We start from the raw sequence: 17472 nt of genomic DNA on the forward strand, positions 1-17472 counted from the left end.
ACTGAATCCTTCGCTAGGCGAAATTTCGCTCGACCTCTTCATTTGCTCGTCCTCTTCATTCGGTCGCCTGCACACCCGTCCAACCTCTTCATTCTCTCGGCTGGTCACTTGCTCAGCCGCTCGCTCGGTTCAATAGACCGCTCAACCCTCTGCTCGCCTGGTCGTTCATTCTTTAAAAAGACTTTGATAAATTTAAAAACTTAATTAGAAGTACTTAACTTGATAAAAACTTTAGCCAAAAGAAATTGATAAAAACATAACTTTGAAACTATTTTGATAAAAAACTTTAGGAAATACTTAGCTAAAAGAACTTCCTTTTTCAAAAATCTTTTGAACTTTTTAACTAAAACAATGTTTTAACAAAAAAAATTAAAGTCTTTAATTTTCTTTGCACTCCCCTTAATCAAAGTAAAAAAATGTTAGTGTTTATATTTATTTTCTTAATTTTCCATCTCACTCATTCTATGTTATTAAGCATGTTAAGTTTATGAGTGAGTGTGAGACGAAGTTAATTTTAATTTTAACAAAGTTTAAAAATATTGAAATTGAGATCTAAGTTTGAATTTCCAATGAGTTTGAATTTAAAATATGAGTAAACATTTAAATTTTTTAAGATTTTAAAAATATATTAATTAAGTTTGAAATTATAATCTTACCCATTAAGATTTTGAAAAATTAAATATAATTTGAAAATTAATTATCATTAAGTTTTTCAAAAATTAAATATTATTAATTATCATTAAGATTTGAAAAATTAAATATGATTTTAAGATTTTGATTTTGAAAATTTAATAATTTGAAATTTAATTATGATTTGATAATTATAATTTTGTAAATAATGATTTTAAAATTTGAAATTAAAAAAAATTATAATTTATTTTTATTGAAATTAATTATGATTTGAAACTTAATAATAATTAACTTTTTGAAATTAATTATGATTTTTGAAATTAATTAAAAAAATATACTTTAATGATTTAAACAATTTGAAATTAAGATTAACATTTTGAAATTAATTTTTTGAAATAATTAAGTTAATTTAATTGAATTAATTTGGAACTACTTTAAACCTAGGTTCATCTCACCCTTTCTAAGTTATCAATCAAGGAATCTTAATAGTTTTGTGAGATGGTTAATTTTATCTTTGATTTAAGTTATGTCTAAAGATTAATTTACATTTGAGTTAGACTCAGATTTTTCAATTGGTCAATTAAATACACATTTCAAAGATCAGCTTCCAGGTTGTGGCGAGACACTAGGCCTTCTTGGGTATGAGATCATCCACCACTTCTAGACAAAGTCTCTCAAAGAAATTGGATATTTAATTTTCCTTTTGAAATCCCTAGGTCTAACTAGTCAAGTGTAAATTATGCCTAGGTCCTTAACTAGCCTAATCTAAGCATGTATAATAAAAGTAGAAAACACAATCATCAAACAATTCTAAAAATGACCTTCCTATTGGCTCCCTGGATCATAGTCTCGATATGATCTATCAAAGTAATGGATTTGATCCTTGTGGACCCAATATTGTCCAAATCCAACTTGATTAACCAAGTTCGACTTAGGGACCCATGCTTGTACTAATTTGGGATTATTTCTATTAACCAGAGATAAATACGACTTGTATTTTCTTTTAGCCTTGAATCTAAGTCCAGATCTGTTGTAAACAGCTCGCTGTTTTTCAAGAATCAGATCAAGATTCTTAGAACCCAAAGTAAACCATTCCAACGTGTTCTTTAGTTCCTTGACTTGATTTTTCAAGTTAGAATTCTCTTCCTCAAGCTTTTGGACTTAAGTTAAAGTTCCAGTCTGATCAAGATCAGTCAAGGAGCTAGGGTTAGACACTTCTTTAAGGGTTGTTACCTCTATTTTAAGTGACTTGACTCGGGCATTCGATTTAGCTAGCTTACGTAACAAATAATTAATTAAACTGTATAATTTATCTAATTGACAAGCACTTACAGTGGGTTTGGCCCTTCGGAAACTGATATGGATCCCTGGCTTTGCTCGGACTCATCAGCTTCCGATTCGCTCTCGGTCTCCAATTCGTTGATGTGTTCCCGGGCCGTCAGTGCAAGAAAGCTCGTCTGCTCGAGCTCTTCGTCGGAATCTTCTGAGGAGGGCTCGTTCCACGTGGCTTGTAGTGCCTTCTTCTTCCTCTTTGGACTTGTCTGTGCCTTTTTGGACTAGACCACCTTCTTGATATCCTTTTTTGTGAGCCCCTTCTTCTTTCTGTAGAGCTTGCATACCAGGTTGACGAGCTCGACTTCTATCTCATCGTCATCATTATCCGAGTCTGGTTCTTCTTCGAACTCGTATTTGATATGACGCTTCTTCCTTACATCCTTTGTCTTGCTTGTACTTGGAAATAATTCAACACCTTTCTCGACCGACCGAGCATTAGTCTGTTCATGTAATTCGAATTCAGAAAATAACTCATCTAATTTAATTAAAGACAAATCCTTAGAAACTTTGTAGGCATCGACCATGGATGCCCACAAAGTGTTCCTTGGAAATGCATTAAGTGAGTACCTTATAACATCGCGGTTCTCCACTTTCTGTTCGATCGCGTGAAGTCCGTTTAGTAGATCTTGAATTCTCGCGTGAAGCTGGCTAGCTGTTTCTCCTTCCTGTATTTTGATGTTATACAATTTATTAAAAAGTAAGTCATGTTTACTTACCTTTGTGTCGGACGTGCCCTCGTGCAACTCGATTAGTTTCTCCCACAATTCTTTTGCACTTGAGAATGGGCCGACTCGGTTCAGCTCTTCTTTTGTAAGGCCGCATTGGAGGGTGCAGGTTGCTTTGGCGTTGGCCTCAACTTTCTTGATTATGCTTGCGTCCCAGTTCTCACATGCTACTAGTTTTCCCGAGTCGTCGAGTGGAAGAGCGATCCCAGTCTTGATGATCATCCATATCTTGAACTGAGTTTGGAGGTATGACTCCATTTGGCCCTTCCAGTAGTCGAAGTCCTCACCGGTGAGGAGCGGAGGTCGGGCTGTGCTGTAGCCTTTTTGATGGGCCATTATAGCAAAGGGAGATCTCACACATAAAAGAAACAAAAACTTGTTCCAAGACTAAGTATTGGATTAGTAGTGCAGGATAACGAAAAATAAAATCCGAACTCGAGTGGTGTTGCACCAGCTTTGAGCAAAAACTTCGATTGCAAAAAAAATGGATCAGAAGGCGGCAATTATACCGATTCCGATCAATTCCGAAAAATTAAAAAATCACCATGAAAAATATTGCTTGAATGGTGGTTGCACCAATTCGAAGCGACCCCGCTCTGATACCAATTGTTGGATCGAAAGCGATAGAGGGGAGGGGGGGTGAATAGCGCTCGTGACTATTTTGTTCGTTTCTAAAAACTATTGAGTAAATACGCAGCGGAAAAGTAATAAACACAGAAGCAACGCTAACACTGTTTCTTTTACTTGGTTCGGAGCCTGTGGCGACTCCTACTCCAAGGCTTGCGATCGTTGATCGCTTTCGTTGGGCAATCACTATAGATCCGAAATTCTTTACAGGAATGTAAGTACAAGTACAAAATAAAAAATGATTATACCGACAATACAAAATGAAGAAAGTAGTCGTCGATTGTCGGAATAGCAGAGCGTTGTTGAGGCGTTCGGAGCAGCTCACAGGAGCACAAGTTGTTCTGTTTTGAGTTGTCTTTGAAGTGCTGCCCGAGGCTCCTTTTTATAGTCTCTTTAGAACTAATTCAGATCCTCGAAACTCGGGATCAAGTTTGACCTAAAGCGGATCGATCGACCGATCCCCATGTTCGGTCGACCGATCAGATGATCTCCTCCTCATCCGATCCGATCACCCCGCTTCGATCAGGTCAACTCATATCCTTGGTTCGGTCGACCGATCCTCGAGTTTAGTCGACCAATCCCTCGATCGAACCCGGTATGCAATCTGGAAATCTAATCCGATTGTACTGGGTTCGATCGACCGATCTGGCCATTCGGTCGACCGATCAAGGCTAAGTCCGACCCTGCAAAATCGTTAATTCCCTACAAAATAGAGTTAGGCAAGTAGCAAATAATATCAAACAAATAAGTTGACAACTTTTGAACTGTCCGGTTCTGATTTCGGATTTCCTTCAGAAATCCTAGGCCGAACCGACGCCTACTGTTTCTTCATCAAGGAACGCGTCCTCACCTAGTCCACTAAGGAGAGTATACCTGTTGTCAGTTGATCCTCCAGACCAAATAGACTTTTGCTCAAAGCCCGAAGCTTCTGGTCTTCATGCTTGATGTCCGCTCCACGACCCGCTCAGACTTCCACCCGATTTGCGACACCAGGATTTCAACCTAGGGTTACCACCATCTAGGATTTTGCCCGAAGCTCTTGACCCGCCAAGACTTTTCCCCTAGGGTTACCACCCCCTAGGACCTAGGGTTACCACCCCCTAGGACCTAGGGTTACCACCCCCTAGGGTTTTCCCTTTGTCTAACCGCAGCTAGGACTTTTCCTTACCTAAGGTTACCACCCTTAGGACCTAGGGTTACCACCCCCTAGGGTTTCCCACCTGCATAACCACAACTAGGACTTTTGCCTAAGTACACTTCGGACTTCCCTGCAATCTCATTTAACCTTGTTAGATAACAAAACATCTTAACTAGGGATCCTTTGACATAATCAAAACACAGGTTTGATCATCGGATATTTTCCACACCAACAGAAATAATTTATCCTTGTTGTCTTGTCCACGACCCCTTGGATGTTATATCCTTCACCGAACTCGAACCCATTAAGCTAAGTCATATGTGTATCCTGCAAATCTGCACAGCTCATATACAGATAACAAATACAAGGGTAAACCTAACTTAAACCTTTTGCTCAAACATCAAAACACATGGTCACATAGACCCTCAAGATTGCATTCAACAATCTCTCCCTTTTTGATGTTTGACAATACGTTTAAGTTAGGGAAAACATAATAGCAAAACATGCTAATAACACATTTTGGACTTACGTTGCCAAAGCTACACACTTGTACTTATACCGCATAAAAAATATGCAACATGCATCGGAACCTATCACAAGGCTCTCTCTACACCTAAGCTTTTCATTGAGCTAGGATTTTCTTATCACATAGACATTTAAGTTTTTTCCAACTAAAACCTTATTTCTCCCTTTTTGCCTAACATTAAAAAGCTTCCAACAATATCCAATTGTCGAACTTTTATCATCCAAACTAACCCTAAACTCGTGTATCCTCCCAAGGATATCATACACCCACGTAGGGGTGAGTATTCGGTTAAAACCGAACCGAACTAAATCGATTTTTTTCAAACAAATCGAACCGAATCGATTCTTGATAAAAATCGAACCGAACCGAATTTTAAATAAAACCAAACAAATTGAACCGAACAAACCGAATAAATCATTTTTTTCTAAAAAATTGGTTTGGCTTAATAAAAATTTGGTTCAATCTTAAATTTATGGTGTAAAAAACCGATTTGGTAAAAAAATTCAGTCTATTCGGTCAATTCGATTTAACCGAAGAAACAAATTCAAAACTGAACCCGAACCGAATTAACCGATTTTTTAGAGAAAAAAATTGAATTTATGAATAAACCGAACTGAATTTTTAAATTCGGTCGATTTGATCGGTTTATTCGATTTAACCGAATTTTTGTTCACCCCTACACCCATGTGAGTTGACCTGGTCAAAATTAGAGCTGAAAAATAATTTCAAACTTGTATCAGTCGACTGTCCTTATCAAATTCAACTCACAGAGACATTATGTGTTTGATACACTGTTACCAGTTGACTGGTAACTGCACCAGCCGACTGATACCCTTTTTCAGCCCAATTCAGTATTTCTGACCCAATTTCATAAAGACACCAATAATTCCACAGATATCCAAAAATCTCCAAATTTTGTGAAGAGATCTATTTTACACGTGTCTACTTAGAAAAAAATATATTTAAAAATATACATATCTCGGATCCCAAGATTGACACATAACTCAAAACTAGTTAAATGGTTCAATTGAATATTGACATAAAGTCCTAGTTTTAACTTCCACTCGATGTATTTGCCCATACTAAATCACAATGCATCCTTAGCATTGGTTTATATGACATCTATACATCCAAAACCATTTTCATGTCATATGACCCCAATGTCGTATTTTCATGCATGAAACTGAATCATATGTGTTAATTCCCTAGGTTTGAGACTCAAGTCTGTCTCCAAACCACTTTGGCACATTTTATAGCTTATATAGACTCCCAAGTAATATCTACTTAAGATTCATTTAAAATTTGTACCACAGACTCTTTGAGCTCTCCCTAGAGCTCTTAACCTTAGTCACCACCCTAGGTAACTCATCTATTGTGGCTAAACCGCAATGATATCCCTTAGAAGTTCTCCTTATCTTCTTTAACTGGACACTTCATCCTTACTATAATCATATGCAACCCTAACATATTTCTTCTTATTGGTCATGGATGACTTTCCTTTACCATTATCATTTGCCACCCTAACATATGATTTCTCCTTGGCCTTGGAGGAGCTAAATCGATATCTCAAACCCGATCAATCATTGTTGGGTCTTTGACTACCCAACACCATACCTAACCCTTTAGATTCAACATTAAATCTTTTTAGAGTTTTCTCTAAATTATCAAGCTTTGCCTTCAAAACTTGATTCTCCTTTTCTAGACTCCTAATTCTAGAATTAACTTATCCACCTCGGATAATCCTAGACTTACCCATCTTTCTAGGCAAAAGTCTCCCCTTCTTGGGATTTTTGCCTAGGTTCTCCATTACCTTATTCTCCTTAGGTAATGAGAATCTAACATGTCTAAGTTTATCATGCATAGGTCTCCTAGGGTTATGATCTACATTGACTCTATTTCTATCATGATATTTAAATCTAAAATTTTACATAGGTAAATAATGAAAATTATTCCTAACATGCATGGGAAAACAATAATTTGAATTACATTTCAAATTAGGGTATACCTCCCTTACCCTCGAAGCTCCCCCTTAACTTGAGCTCTTCTTCTTTTCCCATTTCTTCAAATACTCCAACTTTTTGAGCTCTCTCTTCCTTAGGCATTTTGTGTGGTAGTGTCCCATTTACCACATGTGAAGTATCTAATATGCTTCTTCTCCTTGGCTGCTTTCCTATAACCCATGTTAGTATTTAAAATAACTTGATTGGGTTTAGGAGTTACCTTCTTCTTATCCATTGGACATCTACTCTTATAGTGTCCTTTCTCATTGCAACTAAAGCAAATAATGTGGTCCTTTGACTTGACTTCAGTAGAGATGCTTGTAAGGTTAACTTCTAAAACTTCCTCTTCATTTGTCTTGGATTATTCTTCACCCTTGATGATGTTTCCTCATCCACACTTGTGGATGACATTTCTTCATCCTTCTCCTCCTAGAATGATACCTCATCTTCCTTCTCCTCAGAAGTTGAACACATGTCATCTTCCAATTTCTCCTCTTCCACTTCTTGGACTATTAAACTCTTTTCCTTGGGCTTTTCCTTTTCGTGTGTAGGGTTAGGTTCTTCTTTTAGACCCAATTTTATCTTGCTCCATAAGTCATGAGCATTCTCATACTTGCCTACATGACTTATCACGTTAGAAAGTAAAATATCAATTAAAATTGATATTATTTTCTCATTTGCCTTTGATTGTGATGGTTGTTCCTTGGTCCAATATTTTGGTCGGAGTCTTTTCCCTTTCTTGTCTCTTGAGACTTTGAACGGCTCCTTGACCACCATCATGGTGTCCCAATCTGTTTCGAAGAAGACCTCCATTTTCATCATCCAATAGGTGATGTCTCATAAGCTTCTTCCTCCATATTTTGGCCAAGCTATCAAGTCGACCATCCTTGAAAGTTGCTCTTCTCGACGGTTAGTCCGACAAAGTGCAACCTCACTCTGATACCATTTGTTGGGGATCGGTGGCCGACTATAAGGGGGTTGTATAGATGACACCCCAAGTCTATCGCTTTCTTCCTACAATGTTAGTGCATAGCAAAAATACAAACAATATAAAGAAAGCTATTCTAAAAGGCAAGAAAGAAAACCAAACTTGACACGCTCGTTTACGTGGTTCAGAGATAACTTGCTTCTACTCTATGACTGTCCGTAAGATGGAGTATCCTTATCCGTTAGTGGATTAACCCCCGACAAACTTCGGCTATTTCAAGTTTCCTTGTGGATGGAGAAACCTTACCACAACTCTTACCAAGACATCTTGGAACACAATGAGCACTTGAGACTTTGGTGATTACTAACTAGGCTTTAACCAAGTATAATTTCGTCAACCTTGGCCAAGCACCCCGAGCTCTCTTAACTAGAGTTCGGGAGGAAACACTTAGCTGTGTTTCCCGCCACCAGTCAACTGGTAACAAAACCAGTCGACTGCCCTCTGTGGAAATACGACCGTTGCAACCCAACAGCTCGATATCAGTCGACTGGTGCAACGACCAGTCGACTGCTCCACACTAGCTGAGCTAACAGAGGCATTCTGTTCGCTCCCCCGTTGACACCAGTCAACTGGTACATTCACCAGTCGACTGGTAAACCCCAAAACCTAGGGTTTCTCATCCCGAGTACATTTCTCTCAGCACTCGGACCCTCACGACTCACTTGACTCTTCTTTGCCGCCTTAACCTCTTGCCTTTAAGTCTACTTCCTTTAGCTTTCATCCCTCGGATGTATTCAAGACCATGGCTTGCCCCAATATCATCCTTCGCGTATGTCTCAAAGTGCCCTTCCTCGGCTCTTGTCCTTACTATCTTGTCCACGGTCCCTCGGATATTCCATCCTTCATCGGACCCGAAGCCATCAAGCTAAGTCATATGTGAATCCTACAAACCTGTACAACTCATATACACATATCAAATACAAGGCTAAACTTAACTTAAACTCTTTGTCAAATATCAAAACACATAGTCACACGAACCCTCAAAATTGTATTCAACAGAATTATACCTCCTTTTAGACTTTTTTACTAATAAAAAAAAAACAATTAGGTAAATCAGAAAATATTTATTTTCACTCCCTAACCAAACATAATGGACACCAATTTACCTAATTACCCTCATTTTTTATAGGTATAACAAGTTTAAAAGGAGATATAATTCTTCCTAAATTCAATGTCAATTAAAAAAAATCTAAAATATTTTTCATCCAATTGAGCACAACTTTTTTTTTCACCTAATCGATCGATTAGGAATCATACTAATACTTAGGCTGAATGGATTCATCCTAAGTTAATCGATTTATATGAGCCTCCAATCGATTAATCAGGTGAAAAAAGAGTATTTCTATTTAGATTTTTTATACCTATAAAAAATAATAGATAATTAGATAAATATGTATGTATTAGAAAATTGCATGTAAAAAAAGTTTGATATAGAGGGGGAAATAAACTTTCTGTAATATGGGGACGGAGAAGAAAGAAGTTTGTTAGTAGGAGTTCTGAGCAATTTTTCTTAAATAAATTGGTTATAATGATTTTATTTTAATTGCGGCCATACTTTTAACTATTTATGTGATTTATTTATTTTATTTTAATTGAGGTTCCTATCCGTTTTCTGCTATCGTCGCTCGATTCTTCTTTCTCCGGGCCCGGTGATGGCGGAGACGGGGAAGATCACGCTGTACTCCTACTGGCGGAGCTCATGCTCGCAGCGTGTTCGTATCGCCCTTAATCTCAAAGGTAAAGTGTTCGCCGATTGACCTTTTTTTCTTCTTTGGCGGTCGGAATCGATGATATCGTCTCTATTCTGTCGGTAGGGTTGAACTATGAGTACAAGGCTGTCAATCTGTTGAAAGGAGAACACTTTGATCCAGGTTAGGGATTCAATTCCTCCTCTGCGCTATTCGAATTATTTCTTTCCTTTCTTATTTTTTTTTTCTCTCTTGCGCATTGATTATTCGTGTTTGACATTAGAATTTGAGAAGCTAAATCCAGTTAGGTATGTTCCGGCACTGGTAGATGGGGATTTTGTTCTTGCTGATTCATTTGCCATAATTTTGGTAAGACTGAAGTTGATTCCTTTGCCCTGTTTAATTTCTTGTCAAGTTTGGCTTATTTTCATTCCAAATCTCATATTTTTGTTGGTTTTATGAAGTATTTAGAAGACAAATACCCTCAGAATCCCCTGCTTCCGCAAGACCTGAAAATGAAAGCACTCAACATCCAGGTGAGTCACATATGGGGATGTCATGAGTGAGTCTTGGTGTCTGCTTGACCCAACTCCTAAGTAGCAGGATATTAAGGGGTTCTATCTGCAAAACTTATTTGAGATTTATTTTTATGAGGCATTCTATTCTTGCTCTGTTTCTGAATATTTTATTCTTAATTTTCAGTGTGTACTTTCAGTGTTTGAGTTTTTTTGGCGATTGAGTAGGATTACACATTCACATTTGAATTAGTTTGAGACCTATCTCTACAATAACAAAGTGCCAATAGTGCAATGACAAATTGTTTTCTGTAGAAAAGAAAAGTCAGTTCGTGCTGAATGCTGTGTACAAATGACCTTTTTAGACGTTTTAAAGTTTATATGAACTATAGTTCATATCATGGTACGTTTCATATTACCATGTCATTGACTTGCATGCCCCCTTTTATGTTTGTATTACTCAGAACCTCCTTAATTGGTAATGCCATGAAGGTTACAAGGACTCTGCTCAAAATGAGTATATAAAATTGATCATGTCATACAACTAATGCAATTCATCATTCCTTCTTTTTTAATGGGTGAGTGGATTAAGTCACGTCTATCATGGGTGGATTCGCTCATTTTCTTATAACAAGTGTCAAATCTAGATATCTCTATCAAGATTATGATCATCAACTAACACTTCAATTAAACTGTTTAGGTCCAGCATAAAAAATTTAATCTGCACGTCTTATCTATGTGTTATGTTTCAACTATTATACTTAATATTCCACTTACACAAATTTCTTGAATCTCGAATGCTACCTGCACTTGAGGTTAAGGTATGAGACAAGACGACTCTTGTTCAGTTTGAGCTCCTTTATTTTTTGTTTGTGTGGAAAATACACACAAATTTGGTACTATCCTAGTTCATGTTTGTAGTTGCTCTGGTTAATACCATTTGATCTTTTTTTTCACAGATTGCAAGTATTGTTAGTTCAAGCATTCAGCCACTCCAAAATACTAGTGTGATAGTAAGTAAAGGGTCGTGCCTGCCTATTGGAAGATACCAAGTTAGTAAGACTCAACTCTACATATAGATTGGTTTTAACTCCACCATGAACTTGCAGAAATATATCGAAGAAAACTTAGATTCTGAAGCAAAACTTGCATGGGTGCAACTATATATCAACAATGGATTTGCAGGTTGTCTTTGAAAACTAATAATGCTTCCATTGGTATGATTTAATCCCTAGAATGATATGCTTTCCTTGGAGTTTATGTGAAAATAAATCATAGTTTCCTAATATCTATGGTGTGTTGCAACCACATAGCAAATAAGTCCTTATATAATTGATAATTGAAGTGGGCAATTATTATTATTTTCTGATAAGCACATAGTTCATATGTAGTCAATAATTCTAGTTTCCTAATATCTTTGGTGCATTACAACCACAAAGCAAGTCCATATGCAATTTATAATCGAAGTGACTAATTATTATTATTATTCTTATAAGCACATAGTCATTTATATAATTGATAATTAAAGTGAGTAACTAATAAGCACATTGTCCATCATATAATAATTGTAGTTCCGAATATCTTTGATAAGTTACAAGCACAAAGCAAGTCGACATATAATTGATAATTATAGTTGGACATTTCCAGTTTGCTCTCCTCAATTATTATTCCGGGCCCACTACACTTCCAATGAAATGCCAATTCCAAGCACAACTTCTTAGCTCTATCATTTAGGCATCTATGGGCAACAAGCAAATAAACAATTTGCATTTGGTTCATGAGATGTGAAATCCTGATGACATCACATCACTAGACATGTGATTCTTAGCATTTATTATTATGTTTATATAGGTAGACTAGTTTGTTTTCAAATGAATCTATAATTGAATTGACTGGCATCCAATATATTTCATGTTTAATTTTGTAAAATAGGAGTTTGGAAATATTTAACATTACTTTGTAATGTTCCTTTTATTTGTAGCCGACCCGACCCCACCTAGTGGGATAAGGCTTGGTTGTTGTTGGACTTTGTAATGTTCCTTTTCCTTACTAGTGAATAAGATTAACATTTTTCAATATGAGGTAAGTTAATATGTGAATTAAATTAACTTAATATTTCTTACTGGAAGGTTAATATGTGAATAAAAGGAAATCAATTTGCTTCATCAGGAATATCAAATAATTTTTCTTTCACAATACAAGTTAAACATTTTTTTATGGACACCCACATAAATAATGCATCTGCTATTCTTTGAAGCGGAAAGGAATTCTTATTATTACTACGAAAATAGGTGCTGATGCAAGCATATGTTTGTATAATGGTGGCACAGCCACCTGGTATGGAGCAGAAAGAGGTAGTCAATGATCACTACTGTGAAAAAAGAGGATTCAGAGAACCATACAAAGAACTGATACAACATCACCTTTTCTCTTTCCCAAAGATACTCAATTTTCCTTCTTAGTTTTGACAACATTACATGAATCTCAACTTACTTTGTTTGAACTATTGCGTGTATCCTCCTGTAAGCCTTGTCTTTTAGTTTTGGATTAGAAACATCTAGATGGATCAGTTAAAGATTATCTAGTTGGCACCTTCAGCACAGGAGGTTGGGAAAGTTAGCAAGCCATTCGAACCAAAATAGAATAGGGTAAGATGTGCTATGAAGTGAATATATGTCTGAAAAGGATACAGAATGATGAATTAATATGATTGTCAAAGTTGATATCAACCTAAGATAGTTAAAAGCAAACCCTAGTACAATTGGTAGCAGATTGATATTATAAGTGCAATCAGAATAAATGGAAAAAAAAGGAAAAAATAAAATTCAAATATAAAAGCCCAGGTGTCCCGGTATTTCTACCTTTCATTTACCTAGAGGTGGTCGTCCCGGCCCCATGAAAGTTTTCCACCGGCCACCAGGTAAATTCGAGCAGTGACAGCCCACACCACAAATGGTTTGAGTGCCGCAAGGGTCTATTTGTGTTGCGTGGAAATCAAATTCTCGTTAAAATAATTTCAAGTATGGTATAGGAAAAAGATATCCAAATATTGGATCCATGTTAAAAAATGAATCTCAATGATTATACTATAATATAATTAATAAACTAAATAAATTATACATAGCACATTTCCTAATATGAGATTATTATTATTATCAGGTTAGTGATTTCAAGCTTATATTGTTCAATATAATTGCTATTGGGCGGGTGCATGTCCTTGGAGAAAAAAAAACTTCTCCCGCCCCCTAACCACTTGGGCGGTTAGCTATCAGCTGACCCTGTAATTTACTTCTCTTCATATAACTTAGGGAAAGACTGTGAGAGGTGTCTGGGGTGAGCATAATCACCTTTTGCTACTATAGAATTGCTAAATAATATATCATATACATGTTATATCTATTAGACTATTAATAGATAAGAAACTTGTTAAATCATATTATTCTTTGATGCTAGATTTTGCAAAAATCCTACATTATTTAATAAAATCATATTGTGTATTGCTCCATGGGATAAAATTCAGTTGTGATTTTAATTGTAAATTTTATTTAAAGAGGGTGTTTGGAAGGGGTATTAATCAAGATAAATAACACAGTTTTGTTTTAAACTTCTATATTTGTTTAAATTTTTCATAAAGTTGTTTAAATTTTTCACAAAGTTGTTTAAATTTTTTAGAAAGTTTGTTTTAGATTTTCTAAAATTTCTCTATCAATCCTCACAAGATTCCCAATTTTTCTAGTCTTGATCTAACTCAACTGACTCATATTGGTATTAGGATTTTGATAATTATTAAAGTAAATGATTAGTACAATTCTTTTCTTTTCTTCTTAAATTATAAATAGAGGTTCTAAACAATCATACTCCAGTGTCTATGGAGATATATGCAGATTTATATGGAAAGTTCAAAAAGGGAGCTTCAGCCTTAAGAATAATTTCATAATTTAAGAAGGCTATTGTACAGAACTGGCAAGTATTTTGAGTATCATTCTTAATCCTTTCTTTACAATTTTTTATTGCTAATTTTCAAGATTTGTTGCCGAGGATTGATTGGCATCAAGGTCATAATCAATGTGAATTCGTGTTGGACCAATTTGGTGAAAGATTACCAATTTCCATGAGTTGCATCCAAGAGAATTTGGAATAGTTCTCTTTTTCAGCTCTAAACATACTTAAATTTCCAGAAAACTTATCATTTTCTCGTTTCTTTCTGGTTTTTAGTAAAATTTCTGTCATTAAGAAAATAGAATTGGATCTCTCTCTCTCTCTCTCTTTCACACATACACAAACTACATTCAATTAGTCTTTCACTGAGACAGTAAAAACAACTGTATCTAAGATATTTTTATTTTTATTTTTTTGTTAAAGAGTTAATGTGCTTCTTGTTTTCTCTCTTTCTCCAAGATTCTGATTTGGTTTTTTTCTAACTCCACATACAAAATTCTGTGAGATACAGAGTCAACTTGCACATTTTGCCTATGTAGTGAAACTTGAAAGTAATTTAAAATAAGTTGGAGACAACTGCCTCAACTGATGCATAGTTGTGTAACATAATGAACCACAATAAGCTGATGGCAGAGTATGTATTTATGTAGCGTGGTAATTTGTTCTCAATGCTGATAACTATGGGTGCTTGTTCATGTATTGTATTTTAATTCCTTTACAGTATAAAGCTGTATTTAAGTTTGTTTTCTCCAGCAATTGAGAAACTGATAAAGGAAACTGCTGGCAAATACGCTACTGGAGATGAGGTCTATTTGGTTAGTCCAATATAATTATCGTATATTCTTCTGTTGAAAAGTTTTAATCGATTGTTTATACCCATTTAAAGTGCTTAAGTATCAAACCTTTGGGGCAAGGCCAAATGTCCAAAATACTGATAAAAGCACAAACACTAATTATAAACTGAAGTTTTATATCCTTTCAAGTCATGGAATTTCTTAACATCCTAAATAGCAACTTGAGGTGGAACCAATGTGGTTAAGAGCTCTTTTATTATTATTTTTCTCCTCGGAAGCAAATTATATGCCTGTCCCAATGCAAGTCATATTTAATTTTTTCGCATCCTTGGTAAGGTTTATTTTGCTTTTCTATAATTTGACATGTTTCAGCCTAGATGTTGTTCATGTCTTTAACTGACTGTTAATCCTAAAAGCTTAAAACTAAATTGGCACGTCTTAATGCTTAACACAAACTCATTTTTCACTATAATATATTATTAACAGTAGGAGCATTTGAATACATTTATTCTTGCTACGATACCTTTTAAGCTAAGCCTCTGGTTAGCAATTATCCCAAAACTTAAGCCAATAGGAAAAAGGTTCATTATTATGATTGCAATTGTAATTGGTCAGATATTCTAAAGTAAAATACAAGTGACGCTGCATGATCTTTGTTACCTGCAGGCTGATTTGTTTTTGGCACCCCAGATATATTCAGCAACATCACGTTTCCAAATAGACATGGTAATTCTAGTTAGATAGTTTGGTTTGTTTTTTAATTTCAAATTATTGGAGATTTGTTATAATAACTTATCTTTTAACTACAATTATCAAGCATGCTAGGAGGTATAAACAATTGACATCTGAAGGATCTAAATTTGGAGGTTATATTTATTTGTTCAATGGATGTTGTCTTTCCCACCTCTAGTTATGGTTATTTCATAACAACCAAAACATACATCATAAAACCCTCACTCTAGTTAAATATGTAGCTGAAACCTATCGAAACTTAAACAAGTAGGCCCAGAAATTTAGAGCCTACTTCCGAACCACTTTTGTAATTGGATCGAACCATGTTGTTGAAATTTGCCTCAGCACCTGCATTTCATTGAATTTTTAACCTTTCTATTGTCTTTTTTTTTTCCTGAGTGAAGTCACTTTACCCTACATTAGCGAGAGTGAGCCAAGCATATGATGAGCACGCTGCCTTTCAAGCTGCCCACCCACTTAAGCAGCCAGACGCACAGTCACAATCCTGAGGAAAGCTCTGTTGCTAAATGGTATCAGATTGAGATCAAGACCAAAAATAAAGCTGTAAGTTGAGCAAGAAAGGATGTATGCATCAAGAATTTGCACTCTTGTTGGATAATATAAATGCTTGTCGTAGTAGTCATAGAATGTGAATCTCCTATTGTTCTTCAGCTACACTACAAATGGTAATAGATCCATGAACTGTTTTAAACTGCCATACACCTCATTTCTTGTGGATCAATGCTTGCACTTTAGCACTTGTGCCTGTGTTCAGTGTTATTGAAATCTTTGGAAAAAAGAGTATCTTTTCTTTCAAATCTTAGATTTTATTTCAATTTTGATCAGATTTATATTATTTTTCACTTGCTGGATATTTGATTTCCAGAATTATTATTCTGTCAAAATGACCTTTGCTTATAAGATCCTTAGCTCATAGAAATAGCCCTATGGGTTAGCCAGTTATATTTGCATGCGTAAGGATGGAAAAAATATGAAAATTTTTGGTATAAAGCGTTTGATTTTATTTTTATTTTTTTTAAAAAAATATATATGTTTTTTTTTGTTTTATATTTTCTTTATTTTGATGTCATCTTTTCTAGGAAATAAATATGAAAAATACCAATCAAATAATATTTTCTCTTTTATCAAAATGAAAATAAAAAATAACCAAACCAAAACATGCCTAAATTTTCTATTTTCATTTTTTGAGAAAATAAAATATTAGTTGATAATTTTTATATTTATTTTTTTTAAAAAAAATAGATATCATTTTATGAAAAAAATCAAAAATAGGAAAGGTGAGAAAAAGAAAAATATATATTCATCAGAAAATAAAAATAGAAATTATCCTCTACGTCGTCCTTTTCAACAATAATAAATTTAATCAAATTTCTAGTAAAATTATAAAAGGACTAGAACAATCCTAAAAACTCCCTTATTACATTTTTAATAACAAAATTAATGTTTAAACAATTAATAATTGTGCTAGAGTATCGATTTCGAGAGTGTTCTACACTTTTGTCTCTTTCCGTGATTTATTATAATTGAAGTTCCTCTCGAGGAACTTAAACTATTCATTAAATTAAATAAATAAATTTAAATTATATACATTTAATTCATTAATATAATAATATTAATGAATAATATTTATGAACAATATTTATTAATAATTCTTTAAATAAATAATTAAATTAAATTAAATAAATTTAAATTATCAAATTCAACAATCAATCAAATAATTAAAAGTTTCAAACAAGAATTGAGAGCTTGATAATATCTAAATGAATCAAGCTGGAACTAAGCTCAAACTAAACTTAAATTGAGAATTTAATAAT

General features: G+C 34.8%; 1 protein-coding gene across 1 annotated transcript; it reads left to right on the forward strand.

Annotated features, from left to right (window-relative positions):
- The first annotated feature begins 9566 nt into the window (after positions 1 to 9566).
- LOC122014596 (glutathione S-transferase 2-like) lies at positions 9567 to 16355 on the forward strand. Its single transcript, XM_042570899.1, has 9 exons — positions 9567 to 9706; positions 9784 to 9840; positions 9941 to 10026; positions 10122 to 10193; positions 11132 to 11185; positions 11282 to 11357; positions 14865 to 14926; positions 15572 to 15631; positions 16042 to 16355. Exons 1-9 carry the CDS (start codon positions 9622 to 9624, stop codon positions 16144 to 16146), a joined length of 657 nt encoding a protein of 218 aa, XP_042426833.1. The 5' UTR covers positions 9567 to 9621; the 3' UTR covers positions 16147 to 16355.
- The last annotated feature ends 1117 nt before the right edge of the window (positions 16356 to 17472 follow it).

Source organism: Zingiber officinale, chromosome 8B, assembly GCF_018446385.1.
Source record: "Zingiber officinale cultivar Zhangliang chromosome 8B, Zo_v1.1, whole genome shotgun sequence".
Taxonomy (NCBI): domain Eukaryota; kingdom Viridiplantae; phylum Streptophyta; class Magnoliopsida; order Zingiberales; family Zingiberaceae; genus Zingiber; species Zingiber officinale.